General features: G+C 40.4%; 1 protein-coding gene across 1 annotated transcript; it reads right to left on the bottom strand.

The window, feature by feature from the left end:
- Positions 1–2,637: 2,637 nt before the first annotated feature.
- Positions 2,638–4,568, bottom strand: PIGM (phosphatidylinositol glycan anchor biosynthesis class M). The gene is made up of 2 exons (XM_059469031.1): positions 3,159–4,568; positions 2,638–2,723 (listed from the first exon to the last, which is right to left on the bottom strand). Exon 1 carries the CDS (start codon positions 4,511–4,513, stop codon positions 3,275–3,277), a length of 1,239 nt encoding a protein of 412 aa, XP_059325014.1. The 5' UTR covers positions 4,514–4,568; the 3' UTR covers positions 2,638–2,723; positions 3,159–3,274.
- Positions 4,569–20,631: the final 16,063 nt, after the last annotated feature.

Here is a 20,631-nt window from a genome sequence, read left to right as displayed (position 1 = left end):
CATTGAGAAACTTCAGTTCCTAATTATTATACGATAAATGGACACAAAGTTATCAAGCAAAATAATCTGAACAGCATCAAATGCAATAAATGTTTCATAGGAAATTAATTTAGTAAATTTTAAGGGCATTATAACTATTCACTATAACTTGTTCAAGAACTTTAACTTATTTGGTACTCCATTAAATTATTTTAACCCTTTTTAAAAAGTGAATAAAATTACTCAATTTCATTTAACTATGGAATTGTTTTTTGAAAGCAATTTGCAATATCTAAACTCTCAAATACCTTTTTGTTTCCTTCAGTTTATTTCTCTTATCCAGCTTTTTATGAGTCATCTGAATTACGTCTAAATCACAAACACATTTGGGTGATTTGGAAAACAACTGTAAAAAGAGGGACTCATCCTGGATTATTAAAATGACGACTGTAAATGTAGTTTTTTTTAAAAAGCCTTTTTATAGCTTGTTTATGCATGGCTTTCTCAAATCGTCACTGCAGGAGTAGTACTGACCTGCAACAGGAAGGTACCCTTCAGCTCCTGTTGCTGAATTCTGAAAAATGATGCAGAATTGCCGAAAAATTTGCCCTCTCAAAATGATGTAGCTATTAACAAGACAAGAATGTAGCTATTAACAAGACAAGAAGGAAATTACTTCTTACCTAAAAAATTACAATTCTGTCACGAATACAGTAACTTAAAATGCTGGGTTTTGTAGGTTTTTGAGGTTAGAAATGCCTTTTGGCTTGCATTTGCTTCCTTTGCTAATAGGAAGGGAAAAAAGGAGGTGTGGAAATGTCTGCAAAGAGCAGGAGTAGGTCTGTTAACGCAATACAGAACATTGCTGTGGGAGAAGAAAACACACTTTTTGCAAGAGAAAAATGTTTAACAGATAATGGAAGGTCAGGTAAAAAGAAAAATGAGGCATTGCCTGGACATCAGGATGGGGTGAGCAGAAGTATTGCACAGCAGAGCCTTTTCAGTCTTCTGCAGAAGCTGGGTATATCCAACTCTGCCCTGGAGAATAAAGCCACATGGGATGATTTTGCTTCATACGCTCACAGCACACACACAATGTCTTGCTGATTAATGTAAAACTGTGTGCAAGTGGCTTCTGCCACCAGTTTTTTGATTGATACACCTCTAGTGGAAGATGTAGACAGGCTGGTGCTATAAAACTTTCTTCATCCCAGACAAAGATGGAAATCAGTGCCACGTCTGTCCCCAAAAACCAAGACAGTCAAAAGAATATCCATTGCCTTACCCAATTTCTGGATTTTCAAAGAGGCTGTCAGGATTTTCACAGCTTGAAGGCAAGTGAGAAGGCAGATGGCAGAGAAAAGCTTTCCAGGGAGGGAACAGAAACACCCCCCCAAATACTCTGACCATGGAAATCACAGGGAAATTGTCCTAACACATCAGAATGTCTAAATTGGGCCAGAGTGGTACAAGGACATGATCACAGCTCCTGATAACATGTCCATTGGCTCTGGGCTGTGGGGACTCAGGGCTTTCCTCTCTTTCATGTAACCACCTCAGTTACATGAAACTCAGTGAGGCTGAGAAGCAATGGGCAAAATTCACAGATTAAAATACTGTCATTCCATGCTGCAAGACAGCACTACAACCAGGAAAAGAAATCCTGCACATGAAGTAACTGGAAGTCAGTGCAGTGCTGTGCTGAGGAAGAGGGCTGCCTCAGGAGACCACCAGGGATCAGAAGCAGCCTGGCAAATCCACTTGGCCACACCCTTTCACAGCGACATCACCAGGAATTCCACCAAGTAGTTGAATTCCTATTTTGCCTTGAGGCCCACTCTCTTTTATACAGTAGGGGTTTCACTTTTGCATTGGGTGTAACTAAAAGGTGAGGCAAATGTGAAAATTCTTCTATTTGGCATATGCCTATTTAAAGTACATTTTACTAAAATACATTGTCAGTTTCTGCCTCTGTCAAAAGCTGTATACATCAGACCTCTTATGGGATGTTCTAGAGAGTATTGATTCCAAAATGGCTCTGCTCTCCTCTCATCATCACCTGGCACTCAATTCCAAATCTTCCTGTGTCTCCTATGGGAATAAATGTGTTTTGACAAGTTTTAGAGCTTCCTATTTCAAAACTTCCCTTTTCTTCTGGGAACTGCTCAATTTCCTCAAATCCTTTCATTTTTTCATTTCTTTTTAATAGCAGAGAAACAGAACCACTGAGAAACAACATTATCAATTACTGTTTTGGCATAAACTCTAGTGCTTTTGGGATACAGGTGCCATTCTAAGTGTACTTTGACTCGGCATTTGTTACTGTTAACACCCACAATAACCATATATTAACAGAAATGTAAGGCAGTGGCCTGTTTTCTGGAGCCTGGCAGAAAAAACAAATATATAAACTTTACACATCTCTGTGGTCCAAGACAGTTATATGGGAAAAACTTTCTCCATGGCAAGGGGAATAAATCTATTCAAAAATTCAAACAGAACAGAATATGCAATAATAAGTGAAAGAGCGGAATATCTGAAATCTAAAATAAATTAAAAGTCTCAAAGAGTTAATTACATAATGAGCAGGTAGAGGCCCATAACAGTGCATAGCTAAAATGCTACTGGAAACAAAAGAAAAAATGAACCCCACTGCAAATGTTAAGTGATTGCCTTGCCAAACACCCCCTGACCTACAGGAATGTACAAAACTGTCAAACCCAAATTTTATAACCAAATTCCACCTTTATTATCTCCCGTGTTATTCTAGGTAAAGGCCAAGGTCCTCATCAGAGTAACACTGAGAATGAGAAAAAAGGTGCCAGGCCTAGTCCATAAGGGAGTACGAGCAGGAACTGAGTGGGCCCAGCACAAGGGTCAAAGGACGGCACAGCCCCACTGTCTCTGGAAGCAGCAGGTGAAGACAGTCAGTGCAGATGGGCAGAGCCCATTCACCAGAGCCCCAAACATGTTTCAGAGATGAACTGGTCCAGGGTATTTCCAGGGATTCTAATCAGGAGCAGGAGGACAGAGCTGGAGACAGTGCTGGAGAGAAGGTTGCAATGCCGTTTCAGGACCCACACAGGAGACAGGTACCCCTGCTGACACTGCTCAGGGCAGGACTGGGCTGCTCAGGGTAACTGAGGCCCATCAGTGCTCTCACGGCCTGAAACAGTAACATTGACACACAATGTGCTTTAGTACAACTTAACTGCAGTTGTTTTAGTTGAAGTGCTGGTGATATGTGATGCCTTACCAAGGACAGCAGGGCTGTTTATGGATTTTGGGCAGTTTATTACCGTTGCTTCAGTTTTTTTGCAACTTGTGTTTCTTTTTCATAATGTGCAATAATCTGAACAATTATGAGGCAGTTAATTAAAAGGAAAAGCAAGCCTGCCATCCATATCAATAAGTAAGTGTTATATCCTTTGAACTCCAGAAAGAAGGCAGGAGTAAGCCACAGGCCTTGTCCCATGAACCACAGACAGAGAAGCAGCATGGCCCTATGCCAGGACATCTTAATACTAGGCATTACAAGGGGCAAAAGGCAGAGATACCAGACAAAGTACTGGGATGTGCATACTTTGTTAAAAGTCACAAAAATAGTGGTGTGTAGGAAACAACTGAAGGCAAGGTCTCTGTAGAACGCTATGGAAACAACCAGGAGCAAAAGCAGCTGGGGCAGGAAAGCTGCAAGCCCAAGGGCAAAACTCCATTTGCTCTCTGCTGTCAAGTACAACATGTAGAAATACGGAGAGAAGTTATGACGGATATCCCTCCTAGTCAGGTGATAGAGGTAGGCGTGCTCCAAAAACTCCCAGCCATAGAGGTGATAAAATGCCACAGTCAAGGCAGCCAGCACTGATCCGGCAACTGTTCCAAAGAGCAGCAGGTCGCGGTTCAGCATCGTTACCAAGAGGTGCCAGAGGCGCGCCATGACCGTGCCCTCTGCCGCCCTGTCCCGCAGCGCCCCGCGGCCCGGCGCGGCGCTCAGGCGGAGCGCTATGGGCAGCGCGTAGCTCACGGGATAGATTTTCATGTGCACGGCCAGCCCGTAGCACACGGCGGCCTTGCCCACGCTGCCCGCCTCCACCCAGTAGAGCGTGGCGAGCACCAGCAGCGCCACCAGCGCCTCCGCGTTGCCCCGGCTGGACACGGCCATGGGCAGCGGGTTCAGGAGCCAGGCGGCGGCGCAGCACCCGCAGGCGCGGCCGGCTGGGGTCCCTCGGCGCCGCAGGGCCCGGTAAGCGACGACGGCAGTCGCCAGGTCCCCGGCCACGAAGAGCAGCTTCCCGAAGGCCTCGGTGAGGAGCACGTTGGGCGTCAGCAGCCAGGCCAGGAGCGGCGTGTAGCGGTAGGTGGCCCGCCGATAGGGCGAGCGCCCCTCGGTCACCAGCCGCGCCGCGTCCGTGAACACCCGGTAGTCGACGTCGGTGTAGCGCACCCGCATGGTGCGGTCCTGGTGCAGCCCGTACAGCACCAGCGCCAGCCTCGCCAGCAGCCCTGCGAGTAGGGCCGCGCCCACCCCCGCCATCCGATCCGCGCGGGGCGGGGGAAAAGCGGGAGCCGGGAATGCGGGAGCGGGAACACGCGGGGATCGGGCGCTCCCGGCGGACGGGGCGCGGGCGGCCGCGCTCGGTGCCGCTTCCGCCGGTGTGCGAGGAGGAGGCGGCCCCGCGCCTGCGCGCTGCGCGCCGGGCCCGGGCGGGGCGGGCCGCGCTCCCTCGGGCCAGGCGGGGAGAGGGGCCGGGACAGGGCACGGGGCGCCGCTGGGCCGGGGCGCTGTGGGGAGGGACCCGTGGGGGGCGGCGGGCAGCGGTGCCTCTGCTGCGGGCTGGGAGCCTGGCAGGACATCGGCACCGGGTCCGGGGAGAGCTGCGGGGCACCGGCCCCCACGCTGCCCCGGCACCGCCGCTGCCCGTTTGCCCTCAGCCTGCCCTGAGCTGTCGGCTGCACGGGCAGAGAGGCGGCAGATGCAGGAGTAGTTAAGTAAGAGGGAAAAACAGCATCTGTTATTTACCTTCCGCAAGTGGCGGTGTTTTGCCTAGACGTATGAGCGCTCTCCGGAGCGCTTAGGTGAGCTTCCTGCCGCAGCAGATTTCTCATTTCATTAGATCGTAAACAGCGTCGTGAAAATCGGAGCTTAGAGAGAGTCACTCACAACAAAGGAATTAATTCAGATCTATTTTGAGGGCCTATTATGTATGTTTTTCAGATAGTTTTCCTGTCTGGTTATTTGCCATCTCACATTTGAATTGGGGCTGATTGAAAAACACGCATTTATTACTTATTGCTATTGCGGGTTTCATATTAGAACTTAAAAGGGATTTTCTTAGACATGCTTTATTAATCAAAAATATGAATTTGCTTGTTTAGTAGTTAATTGCAACCTCACTGTTTTTGCTGAGTGGTTTCATTTGGGAATATTTTGGGAGCTGTAGTGTTGATGGCTCACATCACTTACAGGAAATAATCTGCTTTTTCTCAGTTCTGGGGACACCCATCAAAGAACCGGGAACAGATCTTTTCCATTTGGCAGAGGCATCTTGGAGGATGGCCTAACTGGTAGGATATTCAGGGAACAAAAGATATTTTTGTTTGTGTGCACACAGTTACTGATTTTTATCTGTTAAGGCTGATCTTCTGTATATAACAGTACAATGGGATATAGTCTGAAATATCGGATGGGAGAAGCATAATAACTAATCTGGAGAGTCAGTTTTTCCTCTGTCAGATACCTGCATTTTTTACTAAACTGGACATCTTCAATAGGAAATCTCAAGGGAATTCTCCATTAACTCACCATATGATGTCACGAAGTCCTAAAACTCATTGTTAGGATGTTTTTGGGAAAGGGAATGAAAGTGGTTGTTGATCCTTGGTAAATAATCACTTGTTCACTATTGCTGTTCTACTTTAGAACGGGAAAGATTGGTAACATTTTCTTTTTTATCCTCTTTTATGTATCTTGTACTAATGGTTGGGGTACTTTTAAAAATGCTTCCATCCCCATAACCATTGTTGTGCCCAAGCTTTTATCTGGAAAAGCTAGGAGATCGATACTGAATAAAATCACTGGGACTGAAATAACTTGGAAGTAGATATATGTAGATACTACTAATTTTTTGGTTTGGAAAAGTTTGCAAAAAACTATTCTTGCTATCTGCCACTGTTCTCCCAGGATTGTTTGCTTTTTTGATGCCTTCATGAATGGAACATGTTTTATTATTTCTGACCCTTGGAGGAAGCTGTTCATGGTCAGATCAGAACACATTGTAGTTTATTTGCTTAAGTGTCCAGGTTTAATGACATTGGTGGAATAATATGAGTTTAATAAATAAACTTAGGAGTATGCTGGTGTCTCATGGTTTTCTTGTCTGTTTCTGACAGTCTGTTTTCAGACAAATCTTTTATCTGACATTAACCGAAGTTGTTAAGCTGTTGGTAGTGACTGTTTATCAGGATTCTAAAGAGGAACAAAGTAGGTAATTTAATTCTAAAGGGTCATGATGTAAATAAAATGGAAAATCTGCCTTAGCTACTCTGACTGTATGACATTGCCTGAGCTGGAAAAAGAATTGATTTTCTTATCAATAATTTAACATCTTCAAAAATGCTTGAAGCTCTTCAGAGAATTAAGATTTGGCTCAAAAATGCATTTGGCTTCAGATTTGATAACAGCTTGCTTAACCTGATTTGTCATGTACTGTAGACTTTAATGCAGGAAGGAGGGCAGTCTTATTAAAGTTATAAATCTGTTGTTCCTGTAAAAAGCTGCTTTTATTTATATCAGTCACCATGAGCCACTTTTAGAAAATGCTGGGAGATAAAAGCTCATAGAACTACTGGGACTGAGGCTGATTGATTCCAGTGCACACGAAGGTACAAACAGCATGAAGAAAAGTGTGGAGTTGCCATTACATAAATAGGATTACATATGTATATATATATTCACATGAACATAAAGGTTTTATTTCACTACCTGCCAGGCATTTTGTTTACATGGTCTCAAAGATGGACCATCTTATAAACTGAGGTCACTTCCAAATTTGCTTCTATTGCATACTTGTGATGGGGGATTATAAACCTGAACTCAAATATTAACTTCTCGCTTCACCTTCTGTAATAGAGACTGCTTGAGCAGCACCAGGACGTATATTCCATAAACTATCTCCTAGGAGCTGCCACTACTTAAGATTTACATGGCAGTGGTAGCATTAAAAGGACAATGACCTTGGCACTGGTTGAGCAAGCATTCTAAAACCTAATGGAAGTTTTAACCATCTAAAAACCAAGGTACAACTGGAGGGTGGCAGCTGGAGTGAAGGAGACAGTGCTATTCTGGTTCCTGCTCAGCTAGGGGCAATCCACACATTTGGCCAGGTTCTTGCCTTTCAGGGGTTTACTCTCCACACTAAGGTGGAAAGTTATGCTTTGAGAAAGGTTAAGCTGAGGCTATGGCCATCAGCAAAGATGAACATACGGTCGAAAGGGTACACAAGGGCTAAATATTGGAGAGACTAACAGATTAAATCTGAGAACTTTGAGGAGAATAAAGAGGCTAGTGAAGGTTGAAAATAAGAGGATTCTGTTGAAGTAACATAAGGGAGATGTTGTAACTGGTAGCAGTGCAATGAAGAACAGAACAGGTGGTGAGTTGTGATGGTGAGAACCTTACTTAAGATCCAGGTGGCCTGAGGGGCTGGACAGGCTGGAATATCTGAAAAATTATGGAAGAAAGAGCAGTAAAAGGCTTTTTAGGGGGAAGGCAGTTGAAGGATGCTTCCATATGCTGTATTTTAGGTCATTCTACAGATATCTCAGGGTGAGACATTTCTCATGCAAGTCTCCTCTCAAAATCTAATTGTTAATGGCTAGCTATGCTTTTAGACTTTGTTGTTATGAGATAAAATTTGGTCATAAGAACTGTATGTTTTTCTATAAATTGTCATACTGTATGTATGCAGTGACTCAAGTCTATATGTATAAAAGGTGATAGGAAAGTTGAGTATTTAAGGAAGTAAGGAAGATACTGGGCAATAGCTGGTATTAGGTCTTCAGACTTCTGAAAGCAGAGACTGCTGTGCTATAATGTATTAGAGTTCCCTTTTAACTCTCTTGGGTTTTGGACTCAGAATGTTTCCTTGCATGAGAAGAACTCCTGCCTAATATATTTGTAAACTGACAGTAAGTTTTTGATAATATGATAAGTACAATCTGTTTCTTGTAGTGCATGAAATTCTGTAGAAAAAGTGACTAACACTTTTCTTACATATTTTGAGCTTGATAAAATTAATTGGCTTTGCAAATAGGATTGATGCCTTTCAAGTATTTGTAGTGTGTTGATTATTAGATATTATTAGCAAAAGAGAAATATAATTAAGATTATGTAAGGAAGTGTTTGCTTCTGCTTTAATACTGGAATGAGTAATACAGGAGAGTTTGCAAAAATTAACTGAAAAACACATTAGAACTCTTCACAGAAGAAAATCACCATTATATATAAAATCTACCACTCTCCTTTAAGCTTTCACTGTTAATGTGTTTTCTTAAACTGCCTGATAAATCTATACCCTTATTCGCACATTGTGCTATAAATGTGGCTACTTGGAGAATGTGATTGGAGTTGTAAAGGAATTATTTTTTTCACCACATTGTGATTTTGCACAGTATGCTTTCAAGTGGTGTGGGCAGAGTTCTGCTTGCAATGGTTATGCTGATTTTATGTCAGTGTATTAGGTACAATTCCAACCCTTCAGGCAAAATAAGTACTGGATAAAAATTAGTCTGTGGGGTAACCTCTTAAATTTACCATTAGAAGGAAAAGAAAATATTATATCTGAGAAAACACATGTGGTGGCAAGAAGTGCACGGATGTATGATGCTGGCCTAGGTGGCAATTGCAAAGATATGGCCTGTTTTGCTTTAAGGCCATGGAGAATCTGAGGTGTGATATGGTAAACAGGAGTTGCCTGCATCTAGGATGGACAGTGCCTGGCCCTTACTGCCTGACTTGCAATACCAAAACAAAGCACTTTTCCCCTTTGTGCACTGCTTCTGTAGCTTTGGCTAACGGCACAGGCAGCCCTGTGGATTAGCACTCCAGAACTGGGAGCATCCGGCCGAGGATTCTGTTGAATTTCCTTTGCTTTAAAATTATTTTTCTATTCACTTGTGCTAATAAAAGGATGCAGAGAGAGAATTGATGAACCCAGGCAAAAGAGAAACTGGAGCCAAATGACAAATTATGAATTTAGGAGACTGAGGATTCCTGGCACCAGACTGCTGGATTCTGACCTTTGTACAGAATGACACATCCAGTGGCACCTCCAGAAAGCACCTGTGAAAGGCTAAATCTAATTGTGTTAAGCAGCACTTCTTGCTGGCTTTTGAAGGTGTAAGGGAAACATTTTGTGCCTTTTTAGTTTATAACTGCCTAAATTTTTTCCAATTCTTTGGGAGGGGAAAAGAGACAAAACTTGAAATGCAACTTTGCTCTTCTCAGGCTGTGTTGTGTTTGCAGTTACTCACTGAGATAAGAACAAGTAACTGTAATTACAGATAAAGTCTCAAACTAAATCTTGCAGAGCTGGCTGATAGGAGCACTAGGTACTATTCTCATCACCTCTGTTTCTTATGCTTTTGTGCATCAAATGGATTTCCAAGGTACTTTATTTACAATAGATACAAATATGAGTTCCAAGTCTTTAACGCAAATGGAGCAGTTATTTTATTTTATATAGCACTAAAAGGTTTATAAATTTAGGCAATAAAATCAATGATGCAGTTTCCTGCTTTTGACCTCATGGTTAAACCTGATTAGTTGATCGGAGAGGTTAATTTCTTAATTTCTTTTATACTTCTTGACCAAAAAATGGCTTATGAAGCGCTGCCTATCCTTCTCACAATAAACATCTTACTCTTTCTTCTGACTAAGCATGATGACAGTGTTGCATGTACTTGGAATACCAGGTGCAAACACTGATAATCATAAAGAAAATCAGAAATAAAACTTCCTCAGTTTTTGCTGGCATTTTGATCCGGTCACAATGAAAAGAAAGGAAAGATAGTTGGGTAGGGATATAGTTAAAAGTGGGTGTGGGGATCAGTGGGAACACATGCTTCCCATTGGATGATTTTCACTTTCATTGGGGAAATCTCAGATGCTTGGGCAAGGGGTTGTTGTCCTACCACCTGCTTTATTTGAGCTGACAGGATGCCTTAGCTGTTCACACAGACAGAAGACTGAAGCAGTGTGCTGTGAGAGATTCAGATCTGCAAGCGGTGTATTGGATGATAAATAAAAATAAAAGTAGATGCCTTTTGGACTATTATTTCTCTTACTTCTCGATAATATGGTTCAGCCTAACTGTTTTTCCAGCAGTGACTGTGCAGCAGTTTAGAAGCAGCTGTTACAAAAGGCAGAGCTCAGCTGCTGGGGCTGACTGTGCTGGAAGGGCTCCAGAAATGCTGTTTTTGAGGAGCTATAGCATGTGTGTGTGTATAGACACCCTGGGACTCCTCCTGTGGGAGTGGTGGAAGAGAAGAGGGAGTAGCTTGCTGTTTAGTTTCCTATTCTTGACTGGGGATGCCTAGAGATAGGAAAACCCCACTTACCCTATCTCTCTTGGGTGGAATGAAGGAACATCCTGTAGGAGAGAGGAGCAGCTGTTGGGGAGTTCTAGTCTGTAGAGACATAAGTAGTCCTCTGGTCTACCCAAAGCTGATTTTTCCTTTTGCTTCCAAATGTGTTTAAGATCTATCTACCTAAATAGATATCTGAATTTAAAAAAAAACCAAAAAGCCAAAGAAAAACAACAACCAAAACCAAAACCATGTTAGCTTTTCTCAGAAAAGTGCTCTGAGTAATGGTTGGTACTGCTAGCAGGTATACAGTGTGAATGGAAAAATGAGAATGAAGATTATTTGAGTTTCTTCATACTTCAAAAGTTTTGAAACCCCTAGTTCTTTGTTACATTAAGCTTCAAATACTCCCTCTGGAAAGGGAAGGAAACATTCTTTTAGCTGGCTTTGGTGCTTTTGGCCTCAACCAATAACGGGCTTCCCTGTCTTCTCACATGAATTATTTACAACTGGTTAAATAACTGTTTAAAATCTTTTGAACTCTTACTATTAATAAACTTTTCCCCTTCACTATTTTCTTGAGGATGGCATGGTCTTCTTAATATTTTTTGGGAAAGAATCCTCAATTTTTCTAAAACCTTTTAAATGCGTTTATGGGGATATGTCCTTTTAATGCCATTGCCTTTCTCTTTTTGCCAGCTTATCAGAAACAAAATCTTGAAAAGTGTCCTTGAGTAATAATTCTACTTTATTATTCCTTTTGCAGTATCCTGTTGTATTCTGCATAGTGGTTAAAATGCCATTGTACTTGGCACTACAGAATGATAATGTACATAAGAATGCCCAAAAGAATGTGCACATAAGAATGATAAACTAAAGAAAGATGTCTTAGAGACTCAGGTGCACAGGATGTATCCTTCACTAGCTAGCTGGAAATTCACCTTTTTTCTTCCCAGTACCTAGGGTTTTTTATCTCCTAAATATTTAGCTGCTCTTCATTCAATCTCTGGCAGTTTCTTGGCCAGATCATTTGCTTATGCACTGTCTGTCTGAGCTCTGCCTCTTGCTGTGTTAATGATCACAGGTGCTGGTGCTTGTGCAGAGTAGGTAGCAAAGTCCATCCTGTCTTTGGTGCTGTCTTTGGCACTCACAGTTCTGTCCCTTCTTCTTTCAGTGTTGAATGATGCTGTCCCCTAAGCTTATGTATGTCTGTCTCTTATCTCAGACTTCAGAGCTTATTCATTCTCTGCTGATTCAAAGTGACAGCTGTGCCATCAATCTGTTTGTCAGCTTTTCCCCCAGTTGGTGTGTTGGAGATGCTTTGCTTCACACACAGACTCAGGAATGCTGTCTGGCCCTTTGTGCTCTGCAGGTCTGCTGCACCTGGATCAGAAGTTGGAGTCAGACTCCATCGGTGTGAGCACTCGTGGTTTCAGTGGCAGAACTCCCATTATAGGAGGGAAAACCCAAGGAAGAGGACTCAGGCAAGCCACATTTGCAGACTTGGGACAATTCATACACAGTGTTCTGTATCTGCAGTGCAACTGGCAACAGACATGTCACTTGTTTCAGTATTGCTTGTCTTTCTTCATTCTGGTTACTGTTGAATTTCAATATTTGTCCTTGCTGACTGCCACATTGCTGAGTTTGATGGGTTGTTGCCAGAATTTGAGTCTGCTGACACAAACTTTGCATATATTTAAGTAGAGATTCAACCAGTGGTTATCCTGTGTCAGAGTGGATCCTGCTTTGTTTGTATATAGTAGAAGATTAGGAAAGGGTATGTTTTGAGAGAAAGAAGACTGCTATATCTCATATTTATTTGATGAACTTTTCAAAGAGTTGATTGTGCCAAAAAATACAGTATGAAAATATCCCCTGGATAAGATGTATGTTGGGTTGAATACCGATGCAATGAATAGAAACCGTAGTTTTTCCTTATTTTGATTACTGTGTATTAGTACAAATTGTAAAACAATTGTTTCTGTAAAAAGAACAGATTAGTCAGAATTTGATACTTACCAAGAAGTCATGCTATTTAAGGGTGATAGAAATTGTCAGAGTTCCTTGAACAACCAAGACTAGAATCATGCAAAATTGACATTATGTTGAGCTATATGCCATGCCTCTACAGAATGCATATATTACTTGCAATGAATCTTACTACTCAAGTGTTTTCTGGGGTAACTGTGTTATTCCTGAAAATTAGATGAAAAGATAATTTTCAACTCCCAGTAAAAATCCTGCTGGAGTAATTTTTAGCTAGGATAATTCAGACACAGTTGAAAAGTGAAATTTCTGCATCAGTGGAACTGTGGGCTTCTTCAGGAGGACTGCTCTATCTTTTAATTCTTGTTAAAATAATTTGAATTTTTAAAAGATGGAACAGTTCTTTGTACAAAATGACTAGAAAAGTAATTTCTTTTGTTTTGTTCTGTATTGTTTTGATTGAGTTGATGTATAAAGAGAGTTTTCCTTTCTGAGAGCCAAGCTATTTATAGAATTGCATAGGAAAAAATTGAGCAGGTCTTGCCCAAGGGAATATTGCTACACTCCTCCCATCAACTCCAGAAAGATTCATTTATTCAGTGTCCCTTTTGATTTTCCTCTGAATTTCAGAGTTCAGACTTCAATCAAGTAAGAGTACCTCTAGCAGAAAGAGATACCATACTGAGATTTAAGTTCCCCATATTCTTTGATGTCCTAGTGCAAAACTTGGTGTATATTTTCCATTTGAAATAAATGGACAGATCTACCTCATTCCTTGGAGAATTCTTAAAAACTGAAAAATTTCATGATGAGAATTTATCTCTAAGCCTAAGTCTAAAATGGTACATCTGTTTTTCCTTGCACCACACAGATTTGTCATGGTTGCGGCTTTTCATGTGACCATAGGGGCATCACACATTTTTGTTTGAATGGATTTAAAAAGAACACTAAGAAAATTTTCACCTAAAGTGGGGAAATTTTTAATAGATAATTCTAACCTAGGTTGTTTGTTTTAATTTTTAGGCAAATATTAACACATTCTCTGTACTGTTTCTCCAACCCTAACAACTTACAAACGAACACTGATGAAACAAATGTATAAAACATTTTTATTACCACAGTAACTGGCAATATTATTTTGTGGATCTTTAGGATGTCTTGCCATGACTCTCCAGTTTTAGGGATCTATTTTAAAAATAGAAGAAATTTTCTGCACCTCTATTTGAAGAGGGGAGAAAACAAACCAAGTTTTCGTAGATATTATTCAAACCAGGAAAAATCTACTTGTGTTAGCAATCTTTGCCACATTTTCTGTGGATTGAACAAAACCCTGTCACCAAAACTTTGACTTCTGTGGAGATATTTGAATATTCAGATACTGCCATCAGTCTGGGAGTTGTGAAACCAGGGGGTAAACAGGTACCTAGAGTGCTTTCAGCACTCTTCTGCTCTTCTTAGAACACTCATAGTTGACATGGTAGGGATGGTGTAATCACAGATTCATTTAGTTTGGAAAAGACACTGAAGGTCAGTCTGACTGTAATGGTACAGGTTCATTTCCTTCCTGCCTTTTGTAGACCTGGGATATCAGTTCTTGCTGTAGATATCGCTATTCTGATGAGAGAAGTGGATAAGAAGTTCATAATAGAAACATATTTGGTTTCTTGAAATAAACAAATTTAAAAAATTAAGCCAAATATGAGATATTCATTAATAGATTTGCTCCATCTAGCATTCTTGTCCACTTCTGATGTTTCTGGATATGAAGAAGTTTACTGGCAGGTTAGGGGTGGCAAGTGTTTCCTGGCTTTGATTGCAGTATAATCCTTGTAGAGGTGGCAGCAAATGGGCCTTTGAACAAATAATAAAGCAGAAGTGCACAGTGCATTTGTGTGAGTTATTTACTTTGAGATAATATTTACTTATACAGTGAAGCATGCTCCTATTGTACCATGAAAGTACAGCCAATAATGCTGCTCTGAAGAGTTCCTTGTTTTCTAAAGGTAAATAAATTGTTGTACATGGGGGAAGGATAAAAAAAGATTAATATGTAGGAAACATATGTGCAACAGTTCAAGGCTCTTGGTTATCAATCTTCCCAAAGAGTTCTGATTGCATTGATTTTTTTCTTTTTAATCTACTTCAGGTACATCATAATTTATCTTTTATTACATATCAGAGTATGTGGTGATGTTCTGCTTTAATTCTCTGGCAATCCAATGAAAAATTATAACAAGAATTACTAATTTTTTTCCATATTTTTCTTTGCTTAAATGCAGAGGCATATAAAATTGAAGGTAATCAAATTAAACTTGGCAGACTGTTGCTAGCTTAAATTGTTTCAAAGAAAATTACTATGGAGAAGACAAAAAAGCCAGTAGATTTAGAAGTCTTTTTTTTTTTTCCCAAGTTCTCATTAAAAGGCTTTGGCTTGGCATTAACTATTCCATGTGACAGTCAGTTTGATTTGAATGTCACTGAAGGCTGTCTCCACCTTCTGTTCTTCCAGGGTCTAGATGAATCTTTTTGGAGGTGTACTAAATTAAAAATTAATAGCAATAGAAAAGGGAATATCGAAGGGTTAATTCTAAGGCATTACAGGCTTGACTTGCTACCTTTCAGAGATTAATTTGTGACAAAGATTTTTATGAAGTATTGAATTTCATTAACTACTTAAGTCTGTTCCCATGTAAACTTAAGACTTCATTCTTTCAACCTATGTTTAAAAGTTTGAATATGTATAAGTGAAGAAACACTAGACCTAGACTTTCGTTCATCATCACAAAATACAATTCCCCTCAGTAATTTTCCTATTATTTTCTTTAAATGAGATAATGCAGTATTTCAAGTTTTTGTGTGTGTGTATGGTCTGTAGTGATATCCAAGTCAAAAGTGCAGAATTGTACTAGTTGACCTCAGGAGGATTTAAGAACTGAGTGACTTTCTGTATGTTTTTTGCTTTAGGAAGGTGTCAGAAACTCTTATGTAGTATAGAACTGAATGGAAGTAGGGTTATGTTAGAGTCTTTGCCGTCTGAAAGTTCAATGTCCAGCCTATGCTAGCTCTCTACCTTTCCACTGTGATTAATGGAAAGAAGGAGATACCTCTAGAGAGCTGGAGCAGGTGAGTCCACCAAAATGATTTACAGAGAAAAGTAGGCAAGAAAAATACTTTGTGTCTTTCATATATTCCTACAGTAAACATTAGGTGGGAAAATATGAGATAAGGTAATAAGCTAAACTTATTCCTTTATAATTAGTAATTCAGACTACTAATCCACACATAAAACCCCATAGTTCCAATCAATTTTTTTTTTCCCTGTGACCGGTTCTGAATATATATATAGAAGAGATATAAAGGAACACTAACCAGTAAATCATTTGTTATTAGTAATGTCTATCTGATATTATTTGATTGTCCATATAAGTAGCTCCAAGACTTTTGTGAGTCTTAAATTTTTACTTCAATTAAATTTGTTATATAATAAAGCAACTCTTCCTGTTCAAAGAAGGATGACAGCATTTAGACTTTGCCTTTTGTTTTGAGGAAGAAAGTATTTCTTCTTCAGATAAATGGTTCTGTTTATTTTCTTAGATTACATTTTTTTCACCTCCTGTCCTCTTCAGTTTGTGAGCTGAGAGCTTGCTGGGAAATGTGAGATACTATCTTTCACCAAAATACCCTAGAAGAGCAGTGGGAATCTGCAACAGGTCAATGACTTCTTAACCCAGGAAGTCCAAGCACATAAGAATCACCCCTTAATCTTCCTTGTTCTTAGACTTGTCATAATTTGTCCATATGCCCGAATTAATTGTACAGCTGAGAAAGTTACCTTTGTGGCCAGGATTACTCAGCAGTGTAAAGCAGTATCTGTCCTCCTTCAGATTCCTGTACAATCTGTCTCTGCCTACGCACCAGCTCTCACTTCTAGCTTCTTTCCCTGTTCCAGTATCTACTGCCTCGTATTCTCAGTTCATGTCCTTTTGTTGGAACCAGTATTGCTTTCTCCTTGAGTTTTTGAGGTGGCCTTTCCAGGAGGAAAATTCTTCTTTGCTCTTCATCCAAATCTGTTCCTCTCCATTTCTTGTGGAACCCCCACATGAAATACACAACTTGCTTCTCCCTAAAGGGTAGTGGTTGACAATTTAAGATCTCTAACCTCCAGCTTGGCTGATAACAGTCCAAAACAGCAAGGACAAGGATATGCCCAATCACTGCAGCCTTCACTGTCTTCTTGATGTCTTCAGGAAAATTCAGGCTAGGACCAACACCTTTTGTGGGAATAAATTTAGCCCAACAGTTTTTGGTAGATTTCTAAGCAATTTCAACACTTTTAAGAGAATGCTAGACAGCTTTAATAGATGACTTGATGATATGACCAGCCTTTTGTATGCTTGCTTATTCATTTCCTTACCATTGTGTGTTTTAGCTTGGCAAGTGAATCTTGTCAGCACAATTACATCATGCTGTATAAGTCAGGAGCTTTGCTCACACATGAAAATTTATCCAAAACAGAACTGAGCCTTGGTTAATGGAAAGTAGAAATTATAGTCTGAAACAAATAATTCTTGCAGCAAGAACAACCAAGATGTTGAGCATGAACATTTCTAGAAAGCCAAGGACTGCTCAACATGACAGCACTTGTCATAAAATCGGTAGGAGGGATACCTGCTTAAATTTGGAAATGAGAAAGAGTATCTGTATTAAACTGAAAATGTTATTTTAAGGATGTAGCTCTTGCCTTTATAATTTTTTTCAGTATTAGATGTGTTGTCATTTTCACAAACTGTTCTAGTTCAGCTTCTTTCTCCCTCTCTCCCCTCCCATCTTTTTTTGAAGGAGTGGGAAGGAGTCACACATCTTTAGTGCATCTTTAACATGATAGTCTGAAAATAATTCTAAGTATAATACTCACAGTAACTGTGATGAATAAAGAAGCTGTTGTCTTCAACCTTGTTACTTTTGCACTGCACCATCACAAATATATCGCTCTCAGAAAAATTTGAGAGCGCAGTCTTTTTAAAAAGACCTTGCTTACATCTCCACCAGCCAATTGTTTGACTAACCACATGATGTAATAGTACTTCTTCTTGTGCACTAATTAAAATATGGATGGGTGAGGGAGAAATAATCAGTTTGGGCCTTAAGACTGTCTGTGTTAGGAAACTTAGCAGGGCTAGGGATTGTGTTTCAGCACTACCCTGTGTATTCAGTGAATTTTATGGTGTGATTTTCACCTGAGGCAATTGCTTTTTTTTTCTCTGACAGTACATAGTGATGGGTATAATGGACTAGCAACCATTTGCAATGAGGAAGAGCCCTCCCTTGTTTTGAGGGAGTACAGATTACCCATATGGATGCAAGCTGTTGTGCCACACTTCCCAAAAGTAAGTGAATGGAGAGTAGCCTCTTCCATTTCCCCTAGAAATGCAGTTCTGTGGCCCAGTATGACAAGGACTTGGTGATAGGACTGAGGTCTTAAAGGATGGAATTACGAAAAGAATTGGAGTTATTTTCAGTAACTGAAATAGTAGAAGAAAGAGAAGTATCTTGGAGGAGATGGACTGTTAACTTGAGTCTCTCACAGTATACAAATGTTGAAGGTAACAAATGTAGTTAGAGTTCTCCAAGAATAACAATGTCTGTATTTTTAAAAGGAAATCTGAAATGTTAATTTTATCTTATAAATAAAAGTTAATCCATCTGCAAATGGAGAATGGAGTGTTGCCTGTGCATTTTCAACCCAGAAACCTGAGCACATTCAGGAAATTTTGCCTGAAGTTGCTGAAACAACTTGAAAAGCAGCTGTATGTATAAAATCACCTTCACTTACCATTGATATTCAAGTACTGATCATTGTTCAGTAGTAACAGAAAATAACTGATTCCATACCCTTCTAGTTTCCCCCAAGAAGCAGACTAATTATCTGCACTTGAATTTAGTCAGAGCATCAGGACCTACCTTTCAATCTTACTTAATCCAAAATTAAATTATGAAGGTATTTGTTATATTAAAATACCAATCATTCTTTCCCTAAACACTCTCCTTTTACTGAAATTGTGCTCACAAATCCTGCAATAGGGTTTGTATTGAACACTGATTTTTGAAAAGCTAGTATTATTTTCCTGTAGAAACAGAATTTTTTAAAAAGCCTAAGAAAATCCAGGTCTGCATAATTTGTGGCATGTATGAAAGTCCTTGCCTTACATGCTACATGTCTCAAAATACAAAGCAAATGCAATTTTTTCTTCCAAAATAATGCATCTTGTGCTTGAAATTGCACAGGTTTTTCTGTATTTTGGGTTTTTACAAGCCATTCCTTCTAGTCTCTTTCCCTCAAGCAAAATATGATCCTAGGAATACCACACCTAGCTTGTTTGAAAGATTAATTTCTTCTGGAAGAAATGGCTGTCTGCATGCTAAAACTGTTTTTTCTTTCTCTTACTGTGTTCCCACCTACCTCTTTGACAATAAAATCCTATTTTATGTCTTTTTATTCTGTTTTTTATCTCACTGTACTTGACCTACTATGGGCCAGAAAGGTTTTGTACTATTGTCTCTTTCCTTTAAATTCATGGCCCTAACTTTGTCTCTCATTGTTCATCTGCTTGCTTCATATCTGCAAATTTTTCAGTTTTGTTTTGCTCCCTGTGCCAGAGTGGCTGTTTTAGTGCTGTTTGCCAAATTACACATTTCATATGACCTGCTTCCATTTGTGACCTGGTGTAGTTGCACTTTTCTCTGCCATAGTTATCTCCTGTTGTGTTATGTGTCAGAAACAAGCTCACTGGCTCTTAGGATGCTGCTGGAATGAGGTTTCAAATGAGCCTTTTTGGTGGGATTCCACAGGGTCTGAAGAACAAAGCCCCTTTCCTTACTCTACCTCAGGGAGCTGTGGTTTCTCAGGAAATTGCCATGAAATGGGACTTCGAAAGCTGTGGCATTACTAAGCCTGTCCTCACCTATGGGGTCTTGCTGTTCAAATCAGGAAGTTGCTGCTGTCCTGAGAAACCCTTCTGGATGTTTCTGCACTTTGGGTAGATGAGCCTTGCTTGGAGCCCTGTGCTGATACTCCAGGTGCTCCTGAGCTCCTGCCTGCCTTGGAAGTCTGAAAAATCAGTGTACCAATACAGAAGGTATTAAAAAAAATTAAAGTTCAAGACTGAGAGAAATACAACTGGAGAGAGGAAGGAAAGGGGATGGTTGCTGTGTCTGCACCACTCAATCTCAACGCTGTAGCTGAAGGGTGAAATTCAGGCCCCAGTGAGCAAGTTGGACTTTTCACTTTTAGGAAGGAGGACAATGGTGGTTTGAGAAGGAAGGAAGGAAGGGCCTGTGAAGTGGGGATGCCTCTGTTACAGTCTGTAGCAAAAGCTGAATAAAGCATCTAATTTCTCTGGAGTTGTAAGACTTACTCTTTGAGGATTTTTGTCCCAGAATAAAAACTGCAGTGTAAGTTTGGCTGCTCAGACATGCAGTCATTGCCTCAAAGCACTCTACTCTCTGCATCCACAGACTGCCCTACTAACTGTAGAGCAGCAGTTCTTTGCTTTTCTGCAGACTGCAGGAGTCAGGAATCAGCACTGAGGAGGAGGAGGAGGAGGAAGTGTGACTTCTGTCCTGTTCATTCCCTCTGAATTGCTGGCAAGGAGAGGTTATCCAGGTAGCATTGCCCAAATGCTGGGTAGTGAAATGGAGAGAGGCCAGAGTGAAGAGGATGGACCTGGATGCAGCACTTGTACCCTGTGATGATGCCATTATTACCTGGTGATATTTAGAATCGAAACATTTTCACATTTTCACTGTTAATCTTCATCCATTTGAGTTCATGACTTTATTCTCTTTCTCCTCTAATTAACAAATACTGACCTTCCATTGTCACAGATGCCTGCATACAAATTATTGGGATATTGTGTTTAGCCTTGTGGATGAGGCTGGGAAGGACAATCAATAGCTGTGTTGTGACTGGCAAAGCACTCTTACAATATTTAGAACATCAGGAACAATACACTGGAACATGCTTCTCCAAACAAAAATATTTAGTTGGCGAAAAACGTGATTAGGTTGGCATGTGTACTT

Source organism: Ammospiza nelsoni, chromosome 3 (assembly GCF_027579445.1).
Source record: "Ammospiza nelsoni isolate bAmmNel1 chromosome 3, bAmmNel1.pri, whole genome shotgun sequence".
Taxonomy (NCBI): domain Eukaryota; kingdom Metazoa; phylum Chordata; class Aves; order Passeriformes; family Passerellidae; genus Ammospiza; species Ammospiza nelsoni.
The sequence above is the reverse complement of the archived record's forward strand: the minus strand, read 5'-3'. Positions and strand labels throughout refer to the sequence as shown.